The sequence below is a fragment of the Carya illinoinensis genome, chromosome 6 (assembly GCF_018687715.1).
Source record: "Carya illinoinensis cultivar Pawnee chromosome 6, C.illinoinensisPawnee_v1, whole genome shotgun sequence".
Classification (NCBI taxonomy): domain Eukaryota; kingdom Viridiplantae; phylum Streptophyta; class Magnoliopsida; order Fagales; family Juglandaceae; genus Carya; species Carya illinoinensis.
Genome location: NC_056757.1, coordinates 35753138 through 35773427, shown reverse-complemented (window position 1 = coordinate 35773427; position 20290 = coordinate 35753138). Strand labels below are relative to the sequence as shown.

The following is a 20290-nucleotide window of genomic DNA, read 5'->3' as shown; positions in this document are numbered from 1 at the left end:
ATGTTCGCTTTGATTTCTGCAGTCGAAGGCACGTTTTGAATTTTGAATTCTTATGTAGACTGAAAAATCATTCCATCAGCTGTAGAAATCGAGTTATTTATTTATTTATTGTTTATACAGATTTATCTATCATTTTAAAATGTAAGCAAATGCTCAAATTGTGCTGTGCCAACATTAGGGGATCTGTTCTAACTTCTGTCGAATGCAGCAATTATAACAATGAACGAATATTTACCTTTCCTGAAAAGTCATTCCACGTTAACTTACATTCGGCAATACTAAGAGATCTACACTATATAGTACATGAACTGAATGATTAAGCATGGCCTACTACATACAGCAACACTACATTACTCACAGATCACAATGTGATGTGTAAAGTACAAAATTAAATACCTAAAACTGTTCAATACTCTTCATACTATCCGCTTTGCAAGTTGTCTTATAATGTCCCGTTTGGTTACATCGACTACAATGGACAGTGTGTTTCTCCCGATTAAGGTCCTCTACACAAATTCGTTTCTTTTCCGGGCGTCCTGGTGGTCGACGAAATTTAGGTGGCCGCACAACTTCAGTATCATCGTCCATAGGAACCCCATCAGCCCTTCTCCATTCTAGTTTTCCAGGGATAGGGCGTATCTCCTCTGCATACGTCTCACGATAACTAGCAACGGTGAAACACTTCTCTGTAAAAGCATATATATCCTTTCGACAGGAGATGAGGGCCGCAACAGCATGTGAGCATGGTATTCCGTAAAGCTGCCAATCACGGCATGAACAACTATGGGTCCCAATATTCACAATGTCAGATCGCTCGGCAGATATAACCTCAAATTCAACTTCATCTGACCGAAGGACTTGATATGTGGAAGCACAGTCGACAGCTTCTACCATACGTTTCTCAGCAGATGGGGCAAGCGCAGAAAACCATGAACTGCACTTTATACGTCGATCCTCAAACTCAACCATCAATTTACTGTGAATCCTCTCAATCACCTGGATTACAGGCAACTCTCGAGCTTCGAGAATCCATCGATTGAACTCTTCTATATTTGAAGAGAGTTGACCATACCTAGTTCCTTCAAAGTATGCTAATGCCCAGCGGGAAGGAGGAAACTGTTGTATCCACTTTGCTGCTTCAGGAGAAACCTCCTCAATTTCAGCCATTTTTTGTTTGAAACCAATGGTGGTGGTGGCATATGCAGCTTTCCACAGAAGATGGACAAGCCTTGAGTTCTTAAAATCTTTGCCAATGCTTTCAGTCAAGTGGCGCATACAAAATGCATGAGAAGAATTTGGGAATTTCCTTCTTACCGCATCTATAATTCCTTTTTGCCCATTTGACAAAAATGTGAGCTGTAGTACACTTCCATTGTTCATCTCTAGTGCCTTGTGCAACTCTGAGAAGAACCACATCCAATTTTCATCATTTTCTGCATCAACAACACCAAATGCAAGTGGAAATAACCCGCCATCAGCATCAAAAGAAGTTGCTGAAAGTAAGGTACCCAGGTACTTGCTTTTAAGCTGGATTGCACCGAGCCCAATGACAGGTAAGCAACCATTCAGGAACCCATATATGGATGGATAAAATGAAACAAAAAGCCGATGGAACTGGTTATCAGCACCAGTTGTAAACACCTCTGCAATACTCCCAGGGTTAGCCTTCTTTATTTGTGCACAGTACGAAGGAAGTAGACAATATCCTTCTTCAGAAGAGCCGTAAATTGCTGCAAGCCCACGTTCTTTTGCTCGCCAAGCTTGCTTATATGGTATGGTAATCCCATATTGTTTATGGATGTCGTGCAGTATATCCTTTGGCTTGTAATTAATGTTATCCCGTAATCGTTCCTCTATAAAACTCACAATCCAATCTACAGAAGCCTGATGGTGTCCATTTTGTGCATTTCTCCCACAGGTATGTGAACCTTCAAGGCTTCTTATCGTGAATGTTGGGGCATTGGGAAGCTTAACTGCACGGATGCGCCATGGGCAACCCTCTGCAGCACACTTTGCAAAGTAGCGAATCAGGTCGCTTTTTATAATACGCAGCTCAAAGTGTTGTGCAATTGCAGCTTCTTTAATTGCATTCCGGAAGGCTTTGACATCAGGAAACTCCTGACCAACAAAAAAAGAGTGGTCCTCCATGTGGTAACAAATACAATTTCAGAAATGCTCTTCTTTGAATTTATATGATCAACACTTCAAATATTTTACTTCCAGCGAAAGGCAAAGAAGGTAAGAAAAGCATCATATTTGCACTATGTAGACACTTCAGAGTCGAAGGCTCAGAAATGAGCTCCCTCATCAGAAAAATATCTGCAAGAAGCCAGGTTGTGGCAGTTAAGATCTAACAAAGGAAGAAATCAATTCCATTCAAGGAAGAAAGCAATACTCAAAAAATGATAAACAGTACAAATTAAATGTGAATATGAAGATAGGTAATTCTGCAAGTGATGACTGAATATATTCCTGGCATCAACAGACGTGCTCCTACAGGCAGGAGCGTGAATGTGAAAATAGGTAATTCTGCAAGTGATGACTGAATATATTCCTGGCATCAACAGACGTGCTCCTACAGGCAGGAGCATGTATGCATGAGGATGTTCCGACTGATCAATCCTCGGTACTGTCCCACTGAACACCAAATGGGTTCATTATAAAACAGAAAACAAAACCATCCCAGCAGCTTTAGCTGAAAATCATCACAAAATATGTGGAGCGAGGTACGTAATTTTTTTTTTTTTTATCAGTAAGTAGGAATTTTCTTAAAAATAGGTGAAGCCAAGAACACGGGACATATACAAGATCCACACACCTATGCATGAACGAGCGAGGTACGTAATTATTCTTTCAGTTGCTCTTACCCTTGCTTTTGTTGTTATTTTTCAGTTATTATGTCTAAAGGGGTTTATAGTTGTTGCTCTTGATTCAAAAGAGGAAAAAACCCTAAACTTTATTTTCATCTAAAATTCGAAACTAATCTCATAATCAACAAAATCATAAAATTTAAAATTAAAACCAGTAGTGCTCAGAAGCAGAAATGAAAGAAACACAAGAGGAAACTTATTAAGGACGGACCGCTTCTAGGTGTGCTTCTAAGATCTGAAGCTAGAGAATCTTAAGAGAGAGTTCAATCATGAACAAAAGCCCGCATACATTCAGCCATAGATACAAAACATATATAGTATATGTAGAGATTAACATACCGACGTCAAAAGGTCATATCGAGGCTTGGGAGTAGAGTAACAGTTCGAGATCGAAGCATAGAGGTCGTCGCCATTAGAGAGAGGCAGGTGATTGGAGGAAGAGTACACATTTGGCATTCTGGCGAAAGATTAGGGTTGATTAGGTCAGGATGAGGATATTACTGTTATTAGGGCGGTGGCTTTTTCGTCATTTCAGGTTATGCAGTGAACTAGATAGGTACGTTTCATAACTTTTTGAGTAATTCTAGGTATAGTTATGAAATGTGTAAATATTATGTAATTATTTTAAAAAAGAATCAGATTTATAATTAAAAAAATCAATTTTTTTTTATATAGATTCTATATAATTTATTTTCTTCAAAGAGATCACACGACGCTTGCATAACTATAACTATAAATATTATTTCTCATTTTTAAAAATGTAATATTTGCACACTTACACTGCACTTACTACTACAACTATCATTTTTTTATAATTTTGTATACAAATATTCTTGCTTATATAGTTGAATTTTGCTACACATTAGCCATGAGAAATGCTATTTCAACTGAAGTTTTCTGCCGAAAACTTTTACCGAATTGTGTTTTTATTTTTTATTTAATGATTAAGAAATTATTTTTTTAATAATTTTATCAATTTTATTATTTTTTTAAAAATATTTACAAAGGTTAAAAAAATGTGTAAATAAAATAAAGAAAAAAAATAGAAAAATGACTTAGCCTTTTCGGTACCCATTCGATAACCATTTTTCGGTAAGTGTAACATCTCTCCACGAGCCATTTTTATGGGCTTAGTCAAATATAAATGTAAATTAAAATTTAGCTAATAATCTTTTAAAATGATCTATATTGAAAATGACAAAAGGCAAATATATTGCTTGCTAGCTACAGTTACTCTCTATGTTTGAATAATTCATATTAATTTCTCTCTCATTTTTTTTGTTACATAGCAGCTGCACTACTAATTATTATTTACATATATATACGCACTTGGATTCATATAATTTACAATGAATTTGAATTGCAAATTATGAGAAAAATAAATTAGATAAAAAATTATAAAAAATATTAAATTAATAATATTTTATTATTACTTTGGCTAATAAATTTATAATGTAGAAATTTCTCTTGAATGAAATATTAAAAAGGTAAAAATTTTTATTTTAACTTTGCCTTTGCCTTTGCCTAAGCCAATGAGAACCTATTATGATTTTAAAAATACTAAAACACAAATAATTTTTCAACATAGCTGACTTTTGTCTCAATAACATATTGCATGTGTAAAAAGTAAGATTTATAAATAAATTTTCTTTATATAGTGTATAATGGGTTTCTCTAATGGGTCGGATTAGTCCCCTAAAAAGTGCTCCAAAAATGATTTGGCCCAAAGTCGAATTTTCTTTTATTACTAATGTTGCGTACAATATTTGAAAACCTTACTTTGTCAATATTACTGGCATTGGCCGGAAAATGAGAAATTACCAGTATGATCTTTTTTAAAAATATAAAACCCTTACATGACCTACTGATGAATTTTAGGTTAAAACCTATAACCAACTCATATTAAGTTTGAATCTAAAAAAGCTTATAGTTTTATTAGGTGCTTGTTTGGGTTTGAGTTCGGAATTCGGATTCATCTGCCTAGGTCATAACCAAGATTTATCCAGTCCGGATTCCAGCCTAGATAACTCATCCGAAACTCGGTTGAATAGTCATACCTTTACCAACATGAAAATTCTTTTAAATGAAAAATGGTATGCTAAGTAAATTTTTAAAAACTAAAAAGTGCTTTAATTACTTTAAAAAAGAAAGAGTTAAAAGTCTTTAACTTTTTTTAAAAAGCACAAAATTGAAGATTTTATTAAAAAGCTCCTACAGATATATCTACATTTAAAGAACACTGCTGTAATTAATTTTAAAAATACTCTTTAGATACATGTTTACCAAATAATAAATAATTTTCTAATTGTAAAGTTTTATTAATAATAAAGTTTTTAAATAAAGCTTTACACTTGCAACCAATATTTTTAAAAACTCTATTTTCTAATGCAATCACAAAGAGAGATAAGTTAAACTCATCTCAATCTACTTCATACATTTCAATCTAAAAAGTTAAATCCATCTCAACAACTCAACGCTCAACTCATCTATCATAAATCTGTTGCCAAGCAAGGAATGTTAAAACCTTTCAACAAGCGGAATGATAATGGGAAATGGGCTTCTCACCATTTCATTTTATTTGATAATTTTTCACTTATTGGCAACCTGCTTTCTCTTGAATTCATCATTGTTTTCACTTTCCATTATAAGTGTGCACATATTCTGCTTATTGTCTAAGACCGTCTTAGAGCAAGCCTGTTTCTCATCTTCTTACCCGCGATGCGCTAGTCTTTCAGAGTACATTCTTCTTGATAATGTTTTTCAGCATCTCGTTCGCAGCTACAAGTTCCGCAGCTATTCCAGGTTCATTTGCGGAGTGCCCAGCATTTGGAACAACCTGTTAACAGTAACATTATTTATAAATTTGTCTATATATTAAACATATAGAACATTGACTGGCAAGTAACTGTGTTAACATGAAATAAAAAAAGCTTAATTTTCTGAGTTAATCAAGGTATCTGTAAATACAGAACTCTAAATTGTTCCACCCTTTCTCTTCATACTGGGTATGTTGAGCAGAAAATTCAAAAAAATACTAAATAAAGAGGGGGAAAAAAAACTGTTACAAAACTATGGAACTGCAATCAAGCATAATTTTCCGTTATCTTGGCTTATATAGAACCGTGCCACTAGTTCAACACCATCTAGTCACCTCCTGCAGCCTCGTTTGCATTTACACATGCCAAAATCTGAATGAAAAAAACTATTCCTATAATGAATGTTTCTAGAGTACTCCACTAATGGCTTTTAAAATTTATCCCCATCACACTAATGCAATGCGATGGCTTTACACCAGATCAAAGTGGAAAAGAAACTTGATACGGCACACTGGGGGTTATACAATCCACACTTTTGCTATGATGTGTTCTTATTGCGTAACTGGCTAGTCTGAAAGAACATGATGGCAGCACAATCTATACGCAAATTGACCACTGTTTAAAATGTCCAGGACACGATTGCCAATAAACTATTAGCATTTTTTAAAAATTTGTTGACAATCCAGGACAGTCCATTTGCACTGACTTTGTTTGGATTGACAATCGATCCACCTTATTTCTTCAAAATGGTAGAAGTAAGTAGAGTCCAACCAGATTTTCCAAAGATCAAAGACCAATGAGCTTTGTGAAAAGCAAGATTAATGGTCACAAGCAGTTCTCCTACCTTAAAATCTGCCTCTGGCCATGCTTTATGAAGATCCCATGCTGACATCATAGGACAGCAAACGTCATATCTTCCCTGTCCAATGAAAGAAAAAAAATTCAATGATCTGGCCATCAAGCATAGATTTCTACTGAACCTTCAAAGGACATAAGTTAGCTACTCGTGGTATCACATGATAAGCGTTTTTCTACATTACAATATTGAACATTTTTTGCAGTCCTCTTTACACCTTGAAAGATGTAACAAATACATAAACAGCCAAAATTTGACAATGCGATCACTTAATTAAGGATGTTAAATATAATCAGAAGCTCCCAGTGCCACTGTACCCAAGTGATTCTTCTTTTTAAAAGAGGGAGCTCCCACATGACCCCATGGAAGAAGGATTTTTGGAATTCAATGGGTAGGCTTAAAATATATGGTCCACCATTGCTTGGAAAATAACAACATACCTTACTTCAGATATACTATGGATGAGGTAGCAAGGAGTGAGGCTATATGCATTTGTAGCAATGATGAATATGTAACACCTCATTAGAAGGCGCAAATCACATGGCCTATACTCCAAAAGGACTAGTTATTAGTTAATAATACAATTGGAGCCCCATTGGAACATTATGAAGAGCAAGAACTTCTCATTCATAAGCAATATGGGATCTCATATACCACCTATCCTTATCCTTATTCTTATCCTTATCATATGGGGTATCATAGAATATGATCACCAATAACTTCTTCTTTCTTTCTTTTTCTTTTTTTTTTTGACATCGGGTGTCCAGGAATAGCGTCCCAACTAATCCCGGGGGTGCACAGCCCTCAGTAAGGAGTTTCCCGCAAGTGCACATCGGGTAATTCAATGAAAAAATTCCATAGTCCGATAGCCCCTAGAGATTGTTTGCAACTAAGGGGATTTGAACCTTAGACCTAGGGGGAGCATACCTCCAAGCCCAAGGCCTTTACCACTTGAGCCAACCCCTAACGGCTTCCAATAACTTTTTTTTTATTCACAAGTAATCGAGAACCTCATATATAAACGTGAATATGATGAATTCAAAAAAAAGAATTCAACTTTTGTGGTGTTTTTGTAAGAAACCATGCCATAACATTCAGATCATTTCAGCTAACCCAGTTAGTTGGAGTTTAGGAATTTGTTTAATAAATGTCCCCATACATCAACGAACTGTTCTTGAAGTCAAAGAGCGAGTTCTCCCTATTCTCAGAAGTTCTTATCGAGTCCATCTGTTAATAGAAGTTATCAGATGGATCTCATTCTAATTTTCAGAAATTTTTGAAAAGCCCTTTGAGTACTTAATTCACAATCCTTTCATTTAAGATAGAGTAAGCACTGATCTAGATCATGATATATGCGTGCCTTTGTATAAATTGTATAAGTTTATACAACAGCTTCACTGTTGGCTGAAAAATTATGGATTGAAAATGTGATGGTATATTATACATAAACCTTCACAAGATAGGCTACTAACCAAATTATGCTTGCTTAAACCAAACAATAGGCAAGAGGCGATCATCAAACTTTGCTCCAGCAGGACCAGCTCATGATCCATCATTCAACATAATGGCCATTAACATTGTGTGTGTGTTTTCTGTATACTAGATTACTTTGGTTCAGTATTTTCTAAAGAACGTGACTATAGTGTATGCATATTGATTAAAAAATAATAACAATAATAATAATAAAAGGGAAAAAAAAAATAAAAGTAAAAATTTACCTGTACAATAGTGGTGTTAATATGCCTTATCTTATCAACATTATCTAAAAGGAATGAATCTGTAGGAAAGAATCCGCGCTTCACAAAGTAATGATTTTCAATTCTTGCGAATGCCTGGATAAAGTCAAAAAAATAAATTTAATCAATACAAGCAAATTTTCAATCATTCACATATCCAAAGCCTAGAACATATGCTGTTTACTTGTTTTTTTTTTTTTTTCGATAGGTAAAAGTGAATATGCTGTTTACTCGTTTCAATAAATTTTTATTCTACTTATCAAAAAAAGAACCTAGAACATATAAAAGTGAAAATATTGATCTACCTGATACTAAATTGCAGATGCCAAAAAATTAACTCAAACTTGATATCTACATAACTTCAGAAGTAATGCATGACAATTAATTATTACACTCAGTTGCATACTAGTCCTTATTTTCTTCTTGTTTCTCTTCTCAACCACAGCGGTTAAGAAGGAAATGCAAGCAAAAGATGTTTTAAATTACTATTAACTATAGCATAAACCCTAGTTAAGGGCAAATAAATAAAAAGGAGAAGAAAGGTGTGACACCCACTTCTGATAAGTGATAAGGGTAGATGGTGTATATGATCCGACATTGCTTGGGAAGGAGACGTTCTTGCTTTTTATAGTGTTCTAATGGGCCTCCAATTGTATCATTAACTAGTCATTTTGGAGAATAGGCCATGTAGCTTAGGTCTTCTATTAAGGTGTTACAAATGGTATCATAGCATATCCCAACAAAAAATGTGGGACGTGAGCCGTGCCACATACGTTGGATTGGCTTGATGAGGATGTTGGGAATATAAGGGGGGAGATTGTGATACCCACTTTTGATAAATAAGTGATAAGGGTAGGTGGTGTATGGGATCCCATATTGTTTGGAAAGGAAAAGTTCTTGCTCTTTATAGTGTTCCAATGGGCCTCCAATTATATCATTAACTAGTCTTTTTGAAGTATAGGCTATGTGGCTTGAGTTTTCCATTGGGGCATTAAAAAGGGAGGCCAGAGGAGGATAATGGGGAAAACGAGAAGAAAATTAGAAAAAGCAAAGAACTAAAAGACCTAGATGCAGTATTGATTAGAAGAGATAATACATAAAAGAAAAATAGAATGATTGCTGCAATAGTTTCACCAAGCTTAAGAATAAAATCATTTCAGCATGGAACTATTCCTGTAAAGCTATTCCATAGAGCTGCAGTTTTTGATTCACCAAGCCTGAGCATCATCAATCAAGCTGTTTCTCAACTTTTACAATACCAATAAATGTTTTACAATTTTCATCTTCCAAAGGAAATTCATAACTTCTGATTCTTTGAAGTACCAAATTTTGACCTATACAGTGGCTATGGTAAAGGAAAAGGGAGTTTACTAGAACAGGCTGCTTAAGGATCATGACAAGAAAAAATCACGACACTCATATGAATCAACTTACCAGTGAAAACATATCATCATCACCTCTCTTGATGTTCTCTTCATTAGGGAGAAGATGTGCTGTCATCATTTCCCATTTCGTCCAAGCTCTCGCAGCTGCATACTAAGATATTTGGATAGAGCTAATAAAACAGTAATAATCTCTTCAATATAACAGCCAATAGAGAATCACAAGCAATCAAGTCAAAAGGATAATGCACAGGAGTTCATTTTTTCTCAAAAAAGAAACACAGCCACTTTGGCAGCATTTAGGCATTGGAAGACCTAACCAGGAACAGTTCGGGCTATTAACAATATAATTTTTGATAAGTAGGGTGACTAAATAATTAATTCACATATTTGAATGAGGAAGAGTTTTGAAGATGTTAGAATAACATGTTTCATCTAACATCATTAACAGAAACCTTATATCTTTCTTTTAGGTATATATTCCACAAAACCAATAGGACCTTCAAGTACTTTTGTCAACATGATTGATTGGCTTAATTTCTCACTTTTGATGGAATTGAGAGCTTTTATGTGAGAGGCCTAGATGTACTATCTAATGTAGACCACGCTTTTATTGTTCCCAAGGCCACATCACAAGGAGCTTCAGGTTGAAAACATTTTTCGTTGGAATGATTTGTCAAGGAGTGGTATTCATTTAGATGGCAGAATCAGAAGCTTCTGATAATCCTGCAGAGATCGTACGGCACATATACAAAAGCTAATACAACTCTTACTTGTGTTTCCATATCATCAGAGTTTAATCTCTTATAGTAGGCATCAATGAAGCTTCCCCTCTCCTTTTCGGGTATAAGATCCCTAAATGGCTCCCAAGCTGTAAACCAAGAAATACACAAGCATTCAGCCACTTGCAAATACCAAACCTTGGAATGTTTAAAAGGATGATCAAAACAAAAGCAAAACTATGATTAGAGAGGTTAACGGGTTTTATTCCAATTTATGGAAGCACTTGTATAGATTTGTTAATGGCATTCTTAATTTTGAATAAGAGCGATTGAGACGTAAAGCTTTTAAATACTTTCTGGCAATCTGAAAGGCCATATAGTTTATGTCCCACATACTGAGTAAATTATTTATTAAACCAGCAAAGAAATTGTACGGAACATACCATCAGGGTATATGGCAGCAGCACCACCCTCATAAAACCAATCTATCTCTTTCTTTCGCAAAAGAAAGATCCCTCTGAGGACCATGCCAGTTACCTATAAAGTAATCACAGTGATGATAAAAAAAAAATGTACAAATAGGATATGTTGTTCAAAGAGATAAAGTTACATGCCTTGTCAGGGTGTGCTTGGCTGTATGCAAGAGCAAGTGTACTTCCCCATGACCCTCCAAACACCTGCATAATTACAGAAAAGAAAGTAACCCATTGGTTACATTCACTAAGCATTACAGAATTTGTTTAAGGCTAAAGACGAAAATGTAAAGTATTTACCTGCCATTCTGGAATTTCCAAGTGCTCCCTTAGCTTTTCAATATCATCAATGAGGTCCCATGTTGTGTTTTCCACCAAGCACGCATGGGGTGTACTTTTCCCTGCACCTCGCTGAAAGAATTGATATTTCCTGGTCATAAAGCAACTTCAAATGCAATGGAACAAATAATTTATCATAGACGTTCACAGACTAACCTGATCAAAGAGAATGATCCGGTAAAAAACAGGATCAAAGAATCTTCGATTACTCGGTGTAGTGCCTCCTCCTGGGCCTCCATGAAGAAAGACGACTGGCTGCAAGGATTCAAGAGTTGATTAGCCCAATTCCTTTCTATCTTTTTTTTTTTTTTAATAAGTCAAAGTTAAAAATTAACATAAAAATCATTACAAAAACTGAAAATGTAGAGAAATTTCATAGACATTGAAGCTCTTTGAGACCTCTTGTACTAGCCTGCTTTTCATTTTAAGAATCATCTTCAAATACATGTTTTTTTTTTTTTAAAAAGGATGTGGATGTATATATAGTACCTGATATCTACAAACGGATTGTTTACTAGCTTGTAAAAGTCTAAATAAGAGATATCCCCATATTGGCAATTGAAACTCACATGCCCATTTGGGTTTCCGGACTGCTCCCAATAGATTGTGTGAATGTCTGAAACCTTCAAAAAACCAGTACAATATGGCTCGATATTTTGATAAAGGTTCCTGTTTAATTCCACAACTTCCTTTTCAGACTCCATCAAGTCAACTGGTTGTTGCTCACCCTTGTATCCCAGATTCTGCACACGTAGCACTAAATTCTTTCTTCCTGCACAACGTAAATGTACTGTAGCAACTTCAGCAAACCCATAGGAACACAAATTCAAAACCGCTGTGGCTATAAATACATACGTAAAGACATGTATGTGTGTGCAGGTGAGCGAGTGTTGGGACGCGAGCGCAAACACACACGCAACACATTTATAGAAGTTTTTGTGACGGTGTTAGCCCGGGATCCTAACAGAAAGGTATAGATTAATTAAGAACAGAAATTAGTAGAAATTGAGCAAAATGAAATAAAACTGTTGCAGGAATTCCTAGTTAAAACAACTTATCAAAAACAAATTTCTAGTAATAAAAAACATTCTTATCGGATAAAATCTCAGCAGAATTATCAAACAACTGAACAACAAGAAAACACCAATAATAAACCTGTAAACAATAATTCAAACACAAACATTCGCGCACAGAGAGAGAGAGAGAGAGTTGCCTGAGGGGGTGAAATTCTCGGAGAATGACGGATTGGGAAGTGGAGTGAAGTGGGGAATAATGGCTGAAATTGCAGAAGGTAAGGAGCGAGTAATGGTACTGTTGGTACAAAACCCCAACTTCATTGTTGACAACGTTCATGATCTATATGATTAGGAATATTATTGTGGCCCGCCCCTGCCCCTTCTTCTGTAGCAGAATATTGCATTATTTTCTTTTCTTTTTTCCTTTTTTTTTTTAATTTTTAATTTTGTGTATGTGTGTGATTTTAAGCTATTTTAATGTATTACGGATTATTCTCTTGTCTTTATCCGTAACGTTAATTGCGATTATGCAATGTATCTACGCATCATATCCGTTTCCTGACTAAACACTCTACTTAGAAACGTATTTATTCTTCCAATTAATCTTTTATTAATTCTGTATCAAATAATAAATAACATATATAATTATGTTAACATGCCTAAGAAATTAGGCAATAATTAAAATCTTTAGGATGGTAAAAATAAGTTTTAGTACATACAGTCACTTTTGTGTATACCTCGTATACTCTACTGATATGATTGATTAAAATAATTATTTTATATTAAAAAGATAACGCAACCAATCATAATAATAAAATAATCATTTAATAAAAGTTCAAAGGGAACTGGGAAGTAAATTGGATTTTCTTCTATCATTACTATCATTAGCAATTGAACGATTTTCGAGCTTGGCTAATCAAGTAGAAGTAGAAAGCAGCATTGATGATACAACTTGCTTGATGTGAGGATGATTATTTCTTGTACAATATGCTGTAAAGTCTCTGTGTCTCCCTTACGAGCAGAGATCAAAACAATACAATCTCTTCTTCAACTTCACTTTCTCACCTAAATTGCTATCACTGCTCCAAAGCCCAGCTTTTCGTTTTTCGTTTAGCAGGGACGATCAATTTGAGTTTCAAGGGCTCGGATACTGCCAGTATTCTTCACTCTCTCATTTGAACCATCTTGGCATTCTTTGTCGACGACAATATCGGTAGGACCACATGGCTCAGCCTCTTCTAGCATCTGAACTACCACCATCATGGAGGGTCTTAGACTCGGAAGTTTTGCCGTACAGTGGATTGCTATTCTCAACACCTTGATTGCATCTTCCTTTAGAGCCTCTGAGATGGTTGAGTCCACCAAGTCAAGCAGACTTTCTTTGCTATGCATTTTGCTGCATATCCAGCTGACTATGTCCCCGCTCTCTCCAACCTCTGGCTCAATCGGCCTCTTTCCTGTGACAAGCTCCATAAGGACTACCCCAAAGCTGTAGACATCACTCTTCTCATTTACCTTGTCTGTGTATGCATACTCTTCACCCCCAAAATAAATAAAAAGGAAGGCAGTCAATTACCATATGAAAAATCAGTAATTCAATCAATGCTAGAAGCCTAGATCGTTTTTGGCAATTTCCAATCCTTCTAATCATAATCTGACAAAGAGAAGAAATAACTTACCAGGAGCAATGTATCCAACTGTCCCAGCAACAACATGAGTCCAATCTCCTCCACCAGCCTGCACCATCTTTGCTAACCCGAAATCAGCTATCCTTGGCTTCCAATTTCCATCCAGCAAGATATTACTGGATTTCACATCACGATGAATCACCGACCTACCACACCCATGGTGCAGATACTCCAATCCCCTAGCAGCCCCTAGTGCAATCTCATACCGCACCTTCCATCCCACTTCCATCTTCTTGCATGTGTGCAGACAATCCCACAAGCTCCCATTTGGCAAATACTCGTAAACCAGCAGATGGCTATCCTCACTTGTGATGCTACAGTAAAGCTTCACCACATTCACATGCCTCACTGAGCTCAATGTGGCCACCTCGGCTTCATATTCTGCTGATCGGAAATTCCTTTTTGTTAGCATAGCCGAGCTGCTCTGGCAATTTTTCTGGTCACCTGAATCAGATATCCAAATGTGCTTTACAGCAAGTTCTTTACCATTAGCTAATATAACCTTGTACACATTCCCCGACCCTCCTTTTCCAATCAAATTTTCACTTGTTATGGCATTAATGATCTCATTCTCTGTGAAGCTTAGCACTCGATAGGGCTTCATATCCCAAGAATTAGGCTTCAATGAACCATCGAGGTTATTATGTCTTAGCTTAACGCATAGGAAGCATGCCAGCAAAACAAGCAGAACCAATGCCCCAGCAATAAAACAGAAAATCAGCGTCCGGAGGTGTTTTGTTGTTCTAGAACCTGATGAACATGGCTGGAAATGCTTGAAATTTGGACTGCATAAGCCTGGATTTCCATCGAAGCTGTCACTGAAGGGTTGGATCGAAAGAGCCTCGGGTATTTGACCGATCAACTGGTTGTTTGACAGATCCAGAAGGCTTAGACTCAGTGATGACAAACTGTTAGGAATTTCTCCAGAAAGATTGTTATTGGATAAGTCCAAGAAGTTGAGAGTAGGCAAGTGTCCAAGACCTGCTGGAATGTTGCCTGAAAGTGAATTGTCGGAGAGGTTTATGTCGGTGAGGGAAACACATGAGCCTAATGAATCCGGTATAACGCCGGAAAACATGTTTCCATCTAGATGAAGACTGTTTAGATTCTTCAATCCACCAATTGTTGCTGGGATTTGACCAGAAAATTGATTCGAACTCAACTGTATTGAGACTAAAGATGAAGCTTCGGACATTGTCACCGGCAATTCACCGGAGAAGCTGTTGTTAGATAGAAATAACTGTGCTAGAGATTTTGCCTTAACAATATTGGATGCCACCGGACCTTCGAAATGATTGACAGAGAGATCAAGCAAGGCTAAGTTGGGCAAGCCCCATATCCCAGCGGGAATAACACCCGAAAGAGAATTGTTAGTCACTCGTATCCGAGTCAGAGACGAGCAATTCGCATAGTTTTCTGGGATTCCACCAGTGAACCTATTCTGTAACAAAAGCAGTTTATCCATTTTACCATTCCGGCACATGTCTGGAGGTATAGGACCGCTAAAAAAATTCTCCGAGACATCAATGTAATCGAAATCCGCCCACGAGCCGAGCTTTTCAGGAAGAGGACCAGTGAACTTGTTCGTGTAGAGCGACAACTTCACGAGGTTTCTGAGCTCCCCAAGCTCTTCAGGAACCTCCCCTGCGAACTGGTTCTCAAAGAGCTGTAAAGAAGCAAGCTTTGCCAAGTATCTCACCTCAGAAATATTGCCTTGGAGCTTGTTACGGCTCGCATCAAAATTCTCTAGACTGCTAAGATTTCCAAATCCCGCCGGCAGTTCTCCGGTCAAGAAATTACTGTAAAGCTCAAGTTGCCAAAGATTCTTGAGCTTTCCTATATCGGCCGGGATTTCACCGGACAATTGGTTACAGGAAAGCTCAAGATTTATGAGGCGAGTAAGGTTTCCGAGACCCTCTGGAATCCGTCCTACGAGGCTGCAGTTTGAGAGGTAAAGCCAGTACAAATTCTCAAGCTTCAAGACCTCCACAGGGAAAGGACTTGTTTGAAAAAAGTTGTCACCCAGGCTTAAGAAAGTGAGACTGGTAAGATTTTCCAATGATCTCCATGGAAACGACCCAGAAAACCCGCTGTCGTTTAAACTCAAGAAATTCAATCTCCATAAGGAAGACAAGTCAGGAACTTCTCCAGAAAATGAATTGTGACCCATGTCGAGATCTTGCAAACTTGTACAATTTTCCAAGTCCCGAGTGATGGTGCCATACAAAAAATTCGACCCGAGGGAGAGCTTTTCCAGAGACCCAAGCATGCATATCGAATCAAATGGAAGAATTCCACGTAAATTTTGTTTTGGGAGATTGATTTCTTTGACAAGTCCATTGGAGTTGCATACAATCCCAGTGAAGTTGCACACGGAGTTACCTTGTGTCCAGGAGCTGAAAACATTGGTATTTGAATCTTGGAGGGCCAACTTGAGTTTGAGAAGCGGCTGAAGCTCGTCGGATTTGGAGAAAGAAATCAGGCTGAAAAAGAATAGAAAGACAACTAACGGAGGCAGCCGCTGCTGCAAGAATGGGTCGGCCGACATACCGGTGAAGTCTAACCAGGAGTAGTACTGATGGAGGTGATTTTTGTTCTGGTTTTGGCCTTGTTCAGTGTCACAGCAAGATGTACGTGGAAATGCAAGACTTGGGTCCTGCGAGGCTTGATTAGCACGAGGGCGGCTTCAAAATTAAAGTCAAAGTGGGGATTATAAGTCGTCTCGTGAAGATCAGCTGCTAGAGAACAGCTTTGGTACGCAAGCAGCATTGGATTATCTTCCAGTACGGGGCGGGTGGGACCTTCTAATTATGCAGGTAAAATTCATGAACTTGCTCCGGCAATATGAATTTCTTTTCGTGCTAATTTCTCCGTCAGCCAAAAGATGAATATGTCAATCATATAATATAAATAATTAAATTTATTTCTTTCTGATTCTCCATTTTATTCGGCTCACTTGTTGAAATGAAGACTACTGTGGACCGTTTTGTTTGCTTGATAAATAGATTTTTCTCCCACCAAGAAAAGATCCCCAAATTTCATGTGAATACAAGAGAGACATAATTTCTGACATTTTTACGAGGGGACAAAACTGAAAGTTTACGGATTATATTAGTGATCAGCATGCTGCATGGGGATGGAATGTCGTCTAGCATAGAGGACGGCCAGGCCACCAAGGTTGACCAACTTTTCTGTAGCTGCCACGTGTAACATGCCTTGTAAGTACGTGGAAATAAGTACTTTTTGTGGGTGCCCTGGCAAAACGTCATGCATAAAAGATAACAAGATCTCGACAAGAGAGAGAAAAAAAATAAAAAAAAATTCGAGTCATAAGAAAAGTGATTATTTGTAATAAATTATTTCTTGAAAAAATAATTATTTTTTATTAAAATAATTATTTTTCCTTCATAATTAATTGTTTTTTCGTAAATTATTCATTATAAATATTCGCTTTTTTTTAATGTAACATACATGAAAATATAATATATATATATAAAAGCCTCATTAGCTTGTATTAATTTATTAAAGAATTAAATCTCTTGACTACTTGACTAATTAATTGGTGCATGCATTCATTAAATAATTAAAACTTGCATGCTGGAATATCATGCATGCATGGGGCGATTAATTATGTTATCAAGTATCACCTTGGACCAATTTCATATTTTATTAATAATAAGTGATTTTATAAAATATTTATAAATTGATATAATTTGATATGTTATTTTAAATTATAAAATTATTTTTATAATAAAATAGATTAATATATTACATGAAATTATATAAATAAGTTACTTTTATAAAATCTAGAAATACACAAAAAATAAATCACAAATTAGATCATGTAATCATTGATATTACCTTTGTTTGGATGCTAATTAAATATAATATAATAGCTTTGGAAAAAATCTACTCTTCATCTAGTTTTTCTATCACACACCACACAAAACCTATGTGGCAAACTGGTCTAACAACAACTCTAATCCATATGAAACTCACGTCTCCCTCTCTCAAGCCTCCCCCCTCCCCCTGGGCGGCCGGAATCTCGCCTCTCACTCACTCTCTCAAGCCTCTCCCCTCTGTGCTCTCTACTGTCCTTGATTCCAATTTCTTTTAGGCTGTAAGATACATTTTATCCCCTCATTGATTGGGAATGGAGCAAAAACAACTATATCCATGGGCCTTTCTTTCCACATCACTCAAGTGTTCCTCACAGGCTCGCTTTGCTGCATTAATCATTTCCATGATGTCTGCTATTTTCCCCTTTCCTCCGTTTTTATCAACCAGATAGCATCATTGATAATCATTGCATGTAAAGAAAGACCTAATCATCTCCATCATGTCTAGTTTTTTCCCCTTGTGGATAGCTCTGTTTCTATAGAGCCAAATAGTATCCGGTATAATCACTCCATGTGAAGAAAAATTGTTGCTATTAGAAGGTCATTGGTGAAGGAAGAATGTGGTCAGTGGCGGAGCCACGTTGGGGTGGGGGGCCATTTGAAAATATATATATATATATATGTTAATTTTTTTATTTAATAAAATAATATTAATTTATCATGTATTGGTCTCTCTTCTAAAAATTATTTTGGTCACTCCATAAAATTTAATCTGATACAAAAATGAAATAAATAAAACATATATCATATAAAATAAAATACATATTTTATTATAAATAAAATTAAAAACATTCTAAGTAGTATTTTTAATATCTTTCCATTGTCTATATGGAAGGAAAAATAGCTAAGAATTTTGATTTAGATTTAATATTTAATGATTTTATTTGTTTAAAAGAACATAAGTTATAATTTTAGACACTCTGTATTTCTTTTATTTAATATATTTGTATGAATATATTTATATTATTTCAATGATATATTGTTCTTGATATATCAAATATTTTTTTAATACATAAGTTGTATTAAACTTATTTTATTGATATTGTAAATCTTCCTATCAGATTATTATATATCGTAAAAAAAATTATATAAAAGTAGAACAAAAAATATTTTATTTATATTGTTCTATTTTTGTTTAGCCCCCCTAAAGTAAATTCCTGGACCCGCCACTAAATGTGGTAGTAGACATGAAGGGGTTGCTGGCAGAGGAAGAATACCCGCTTGGGAGGGGGGGGCGTGGGAATTCAAAAATAAATTATTTGGGTATTTTTTCTCAAAATGCACGTTTAACTTAAAAGAGAAAAACAAAAGGAAAAAAAAAAAAAAAAACTACATCACGCTTCGTGTGGTGTATGTAGGGAATTAGGTAGATGTGTAGAAGCACTCATAGCTTTGATTATATACAAAATCACAATCATTAGAGATTTTTTCAGGAAGGTGGAAGTAGGTAGATATGATTGTGACTTTATTATATGAGATTTTAGGAGTAGTTAGGCAAATCAGAACAGGTCTCTTTAAGTAAAGTAATATTTTGTGTCAAAAATATAAAGTGTTAGTATCTCAAGAGAAACATAATTTGCATGCAAAAAAATATTTTTTTTCCAGCAAATAGAATATTTATAGATAAACTATCAGTTATAAGATACAAGTTCAATGGGGATGAGAATCCCTTACCATCTTTCCAAAGCTAACACACATTATAATACAAAAGCAAAAACATAAATTGGGTGATCTGAGCCAAAAGATTGGCTCCCATCTAATTCCCACAAGGGAAGACTGTTTGGTGACGATTTTAAATAGTTCAATGAACAAACTATTAACTATAACTAGAAGTTGCAGGACAAAGGGTTGTGTTGTAACGTGTTGGTCTGGACTAACTAGAAGGAATGAATTATTACATCTACTTTCACTCCATCCTTAGTTAGGGAAAACGGAAATATAGTGTAGCATCCGAAAATTGTAATGAATTGCCAACGAGGAAGCGTTGCTGATGGCACGGCGACGCATGATAATCATGTGCAACGTAAGTCGTGCGTGAGCGAATTCGCTGCACGGATGGGTGGATATCTTCTTCCAAATTGACGATTAGCACTTAGAGAAGTAGAAGAAAGGGGGGTGCATGTCTGCCCTAGATCCCTGAAAAGTAATAGATCAACAAAAGTTGAGCAATGCTATCGGAAATAAATTAAAAAAGTAACAAAAAAATAAAGATAAACAAAAATAAAAGTCATGGCTGGCGAGGAGGGGAGGTGGGTGGAGTCGAAACACCAACCCCCCTTCCCTTGATGAACCAAAAAATTTTCTGTATAAGACGATATAGACACTAGAGAGAAATGCTATGCAGAGAGAAAAAATGTTGTCATGCAAAACAAAAATACTTAAAACAATAGAATTTATCTCCACCAAGAAATAAAACGCATGCATCCTATACCTAAAAGAGGACTTTGATGAAATAAAGGTGCATAGTTGACGCAACATTTATAATAGATATTA

General features: G+C 36.0%; 3 protein-coding genes across 5 annotated transcripts; all 3 read right to left on the bottom strand.

Annotated features, from left to right (window-relative positions):
- Positions 1 to 214: 214 nt before the first annotated feature.
- On the bottom strand, positions 215 to 3358 carry LOC122313549. The gene is made up of 2 exons (XM_043128654.1): positions 3210 to 3358; positions 215 to 2319 (listed from the first exon to the last, which is right to left on the bottom strand). Exon 2 carries the CDS (start codon positions 2146 to 2148, stop codon positions 397 to 399), a length of 1752 nt encoding a protein of 583 aa, XP_042984588.1. The 5' UTR covers positions 2149 to 2319; positions 3210 to 3358; the 3' UTR covers positions 215 to 396.
- A 1916-nt stretch (positions 3359 to 5274) lies between these two features.
- LOC122313551 (proline iminopeptidase-like) lies at positions 5275 to 12576 on the bottom strand. Of its 2 annotated transcripts, none has more exons than XM_043128657.1 (11): positions 12408 to 12576; positions 11764 to 11966; positions 11351 to 11449; positions 11156 to 11266; positions 10997 to 11059; positions 10826 to 10919; positions 10434 to 10531; positions 9713 to 9814; positions 8261 to 8374; positions 6531 to 6605; positions 5275 to 5706 (listed from the first exon to the last, which is right to left on the bottom strand). In XM_043128657.1, the coding sequence occupies exons 1-11, from the start codon at positions 12529 to 12531 to the stop codon at positions 5602 to 5604; spliced, it is 1188 nt and encodes a 395-aa protein (XP_042984591.1). In that variant the 5' UTR covers positions 12532 to 12576; the 3' UTR covers positions 5275 to 5601. The 2 variants fall into 2 exon arrangements, with proteins under 2 accessions (XP_042984591.1, XP_042984592.1); XM_043128658.1 differs by lacking the exon at positions 12408 to 12576 and adding an exon at positions 12050 to 12074 and having other exon boundaries at positions 11764 to 11984.
- A 573-nt stretch (positions 12577 to 13149) lies between these two features.
- LOC122313548 (receptor-like protein kinase 7) lies at positions 13150 to 16663 on the bottom strand. Of its 2 annotated transcripts, XM_043128653.1 has the most exons (3): positions 15793 to 16663; positions 13890 to 15729; positions 13150 to 13745 (listed from the first exon to the last, which is right to left on the bottom strand). In XM_043128653.1, exons 1-3 carry the CDS (start codon positions 16444 to 16446, stop codon positions 13321 to 13323), a joined length of 2919 nt encoding a protein of 972 aa, XP_042984587.1. In that variant the 5' UTR covers positions 16447 to 16663; the 3' UTR covers positions 13150 to 13320. The 2 variants fall into 2 exon arrangements, with proteins under 2 accessions (XP_042984587.1, XP_042984586.1); XM_043128652.1 differs by having other exon boundaries at positions 13890 to 16661.
- Positions 16664 to 20290: the final 3627 nt, after the last annotated feature.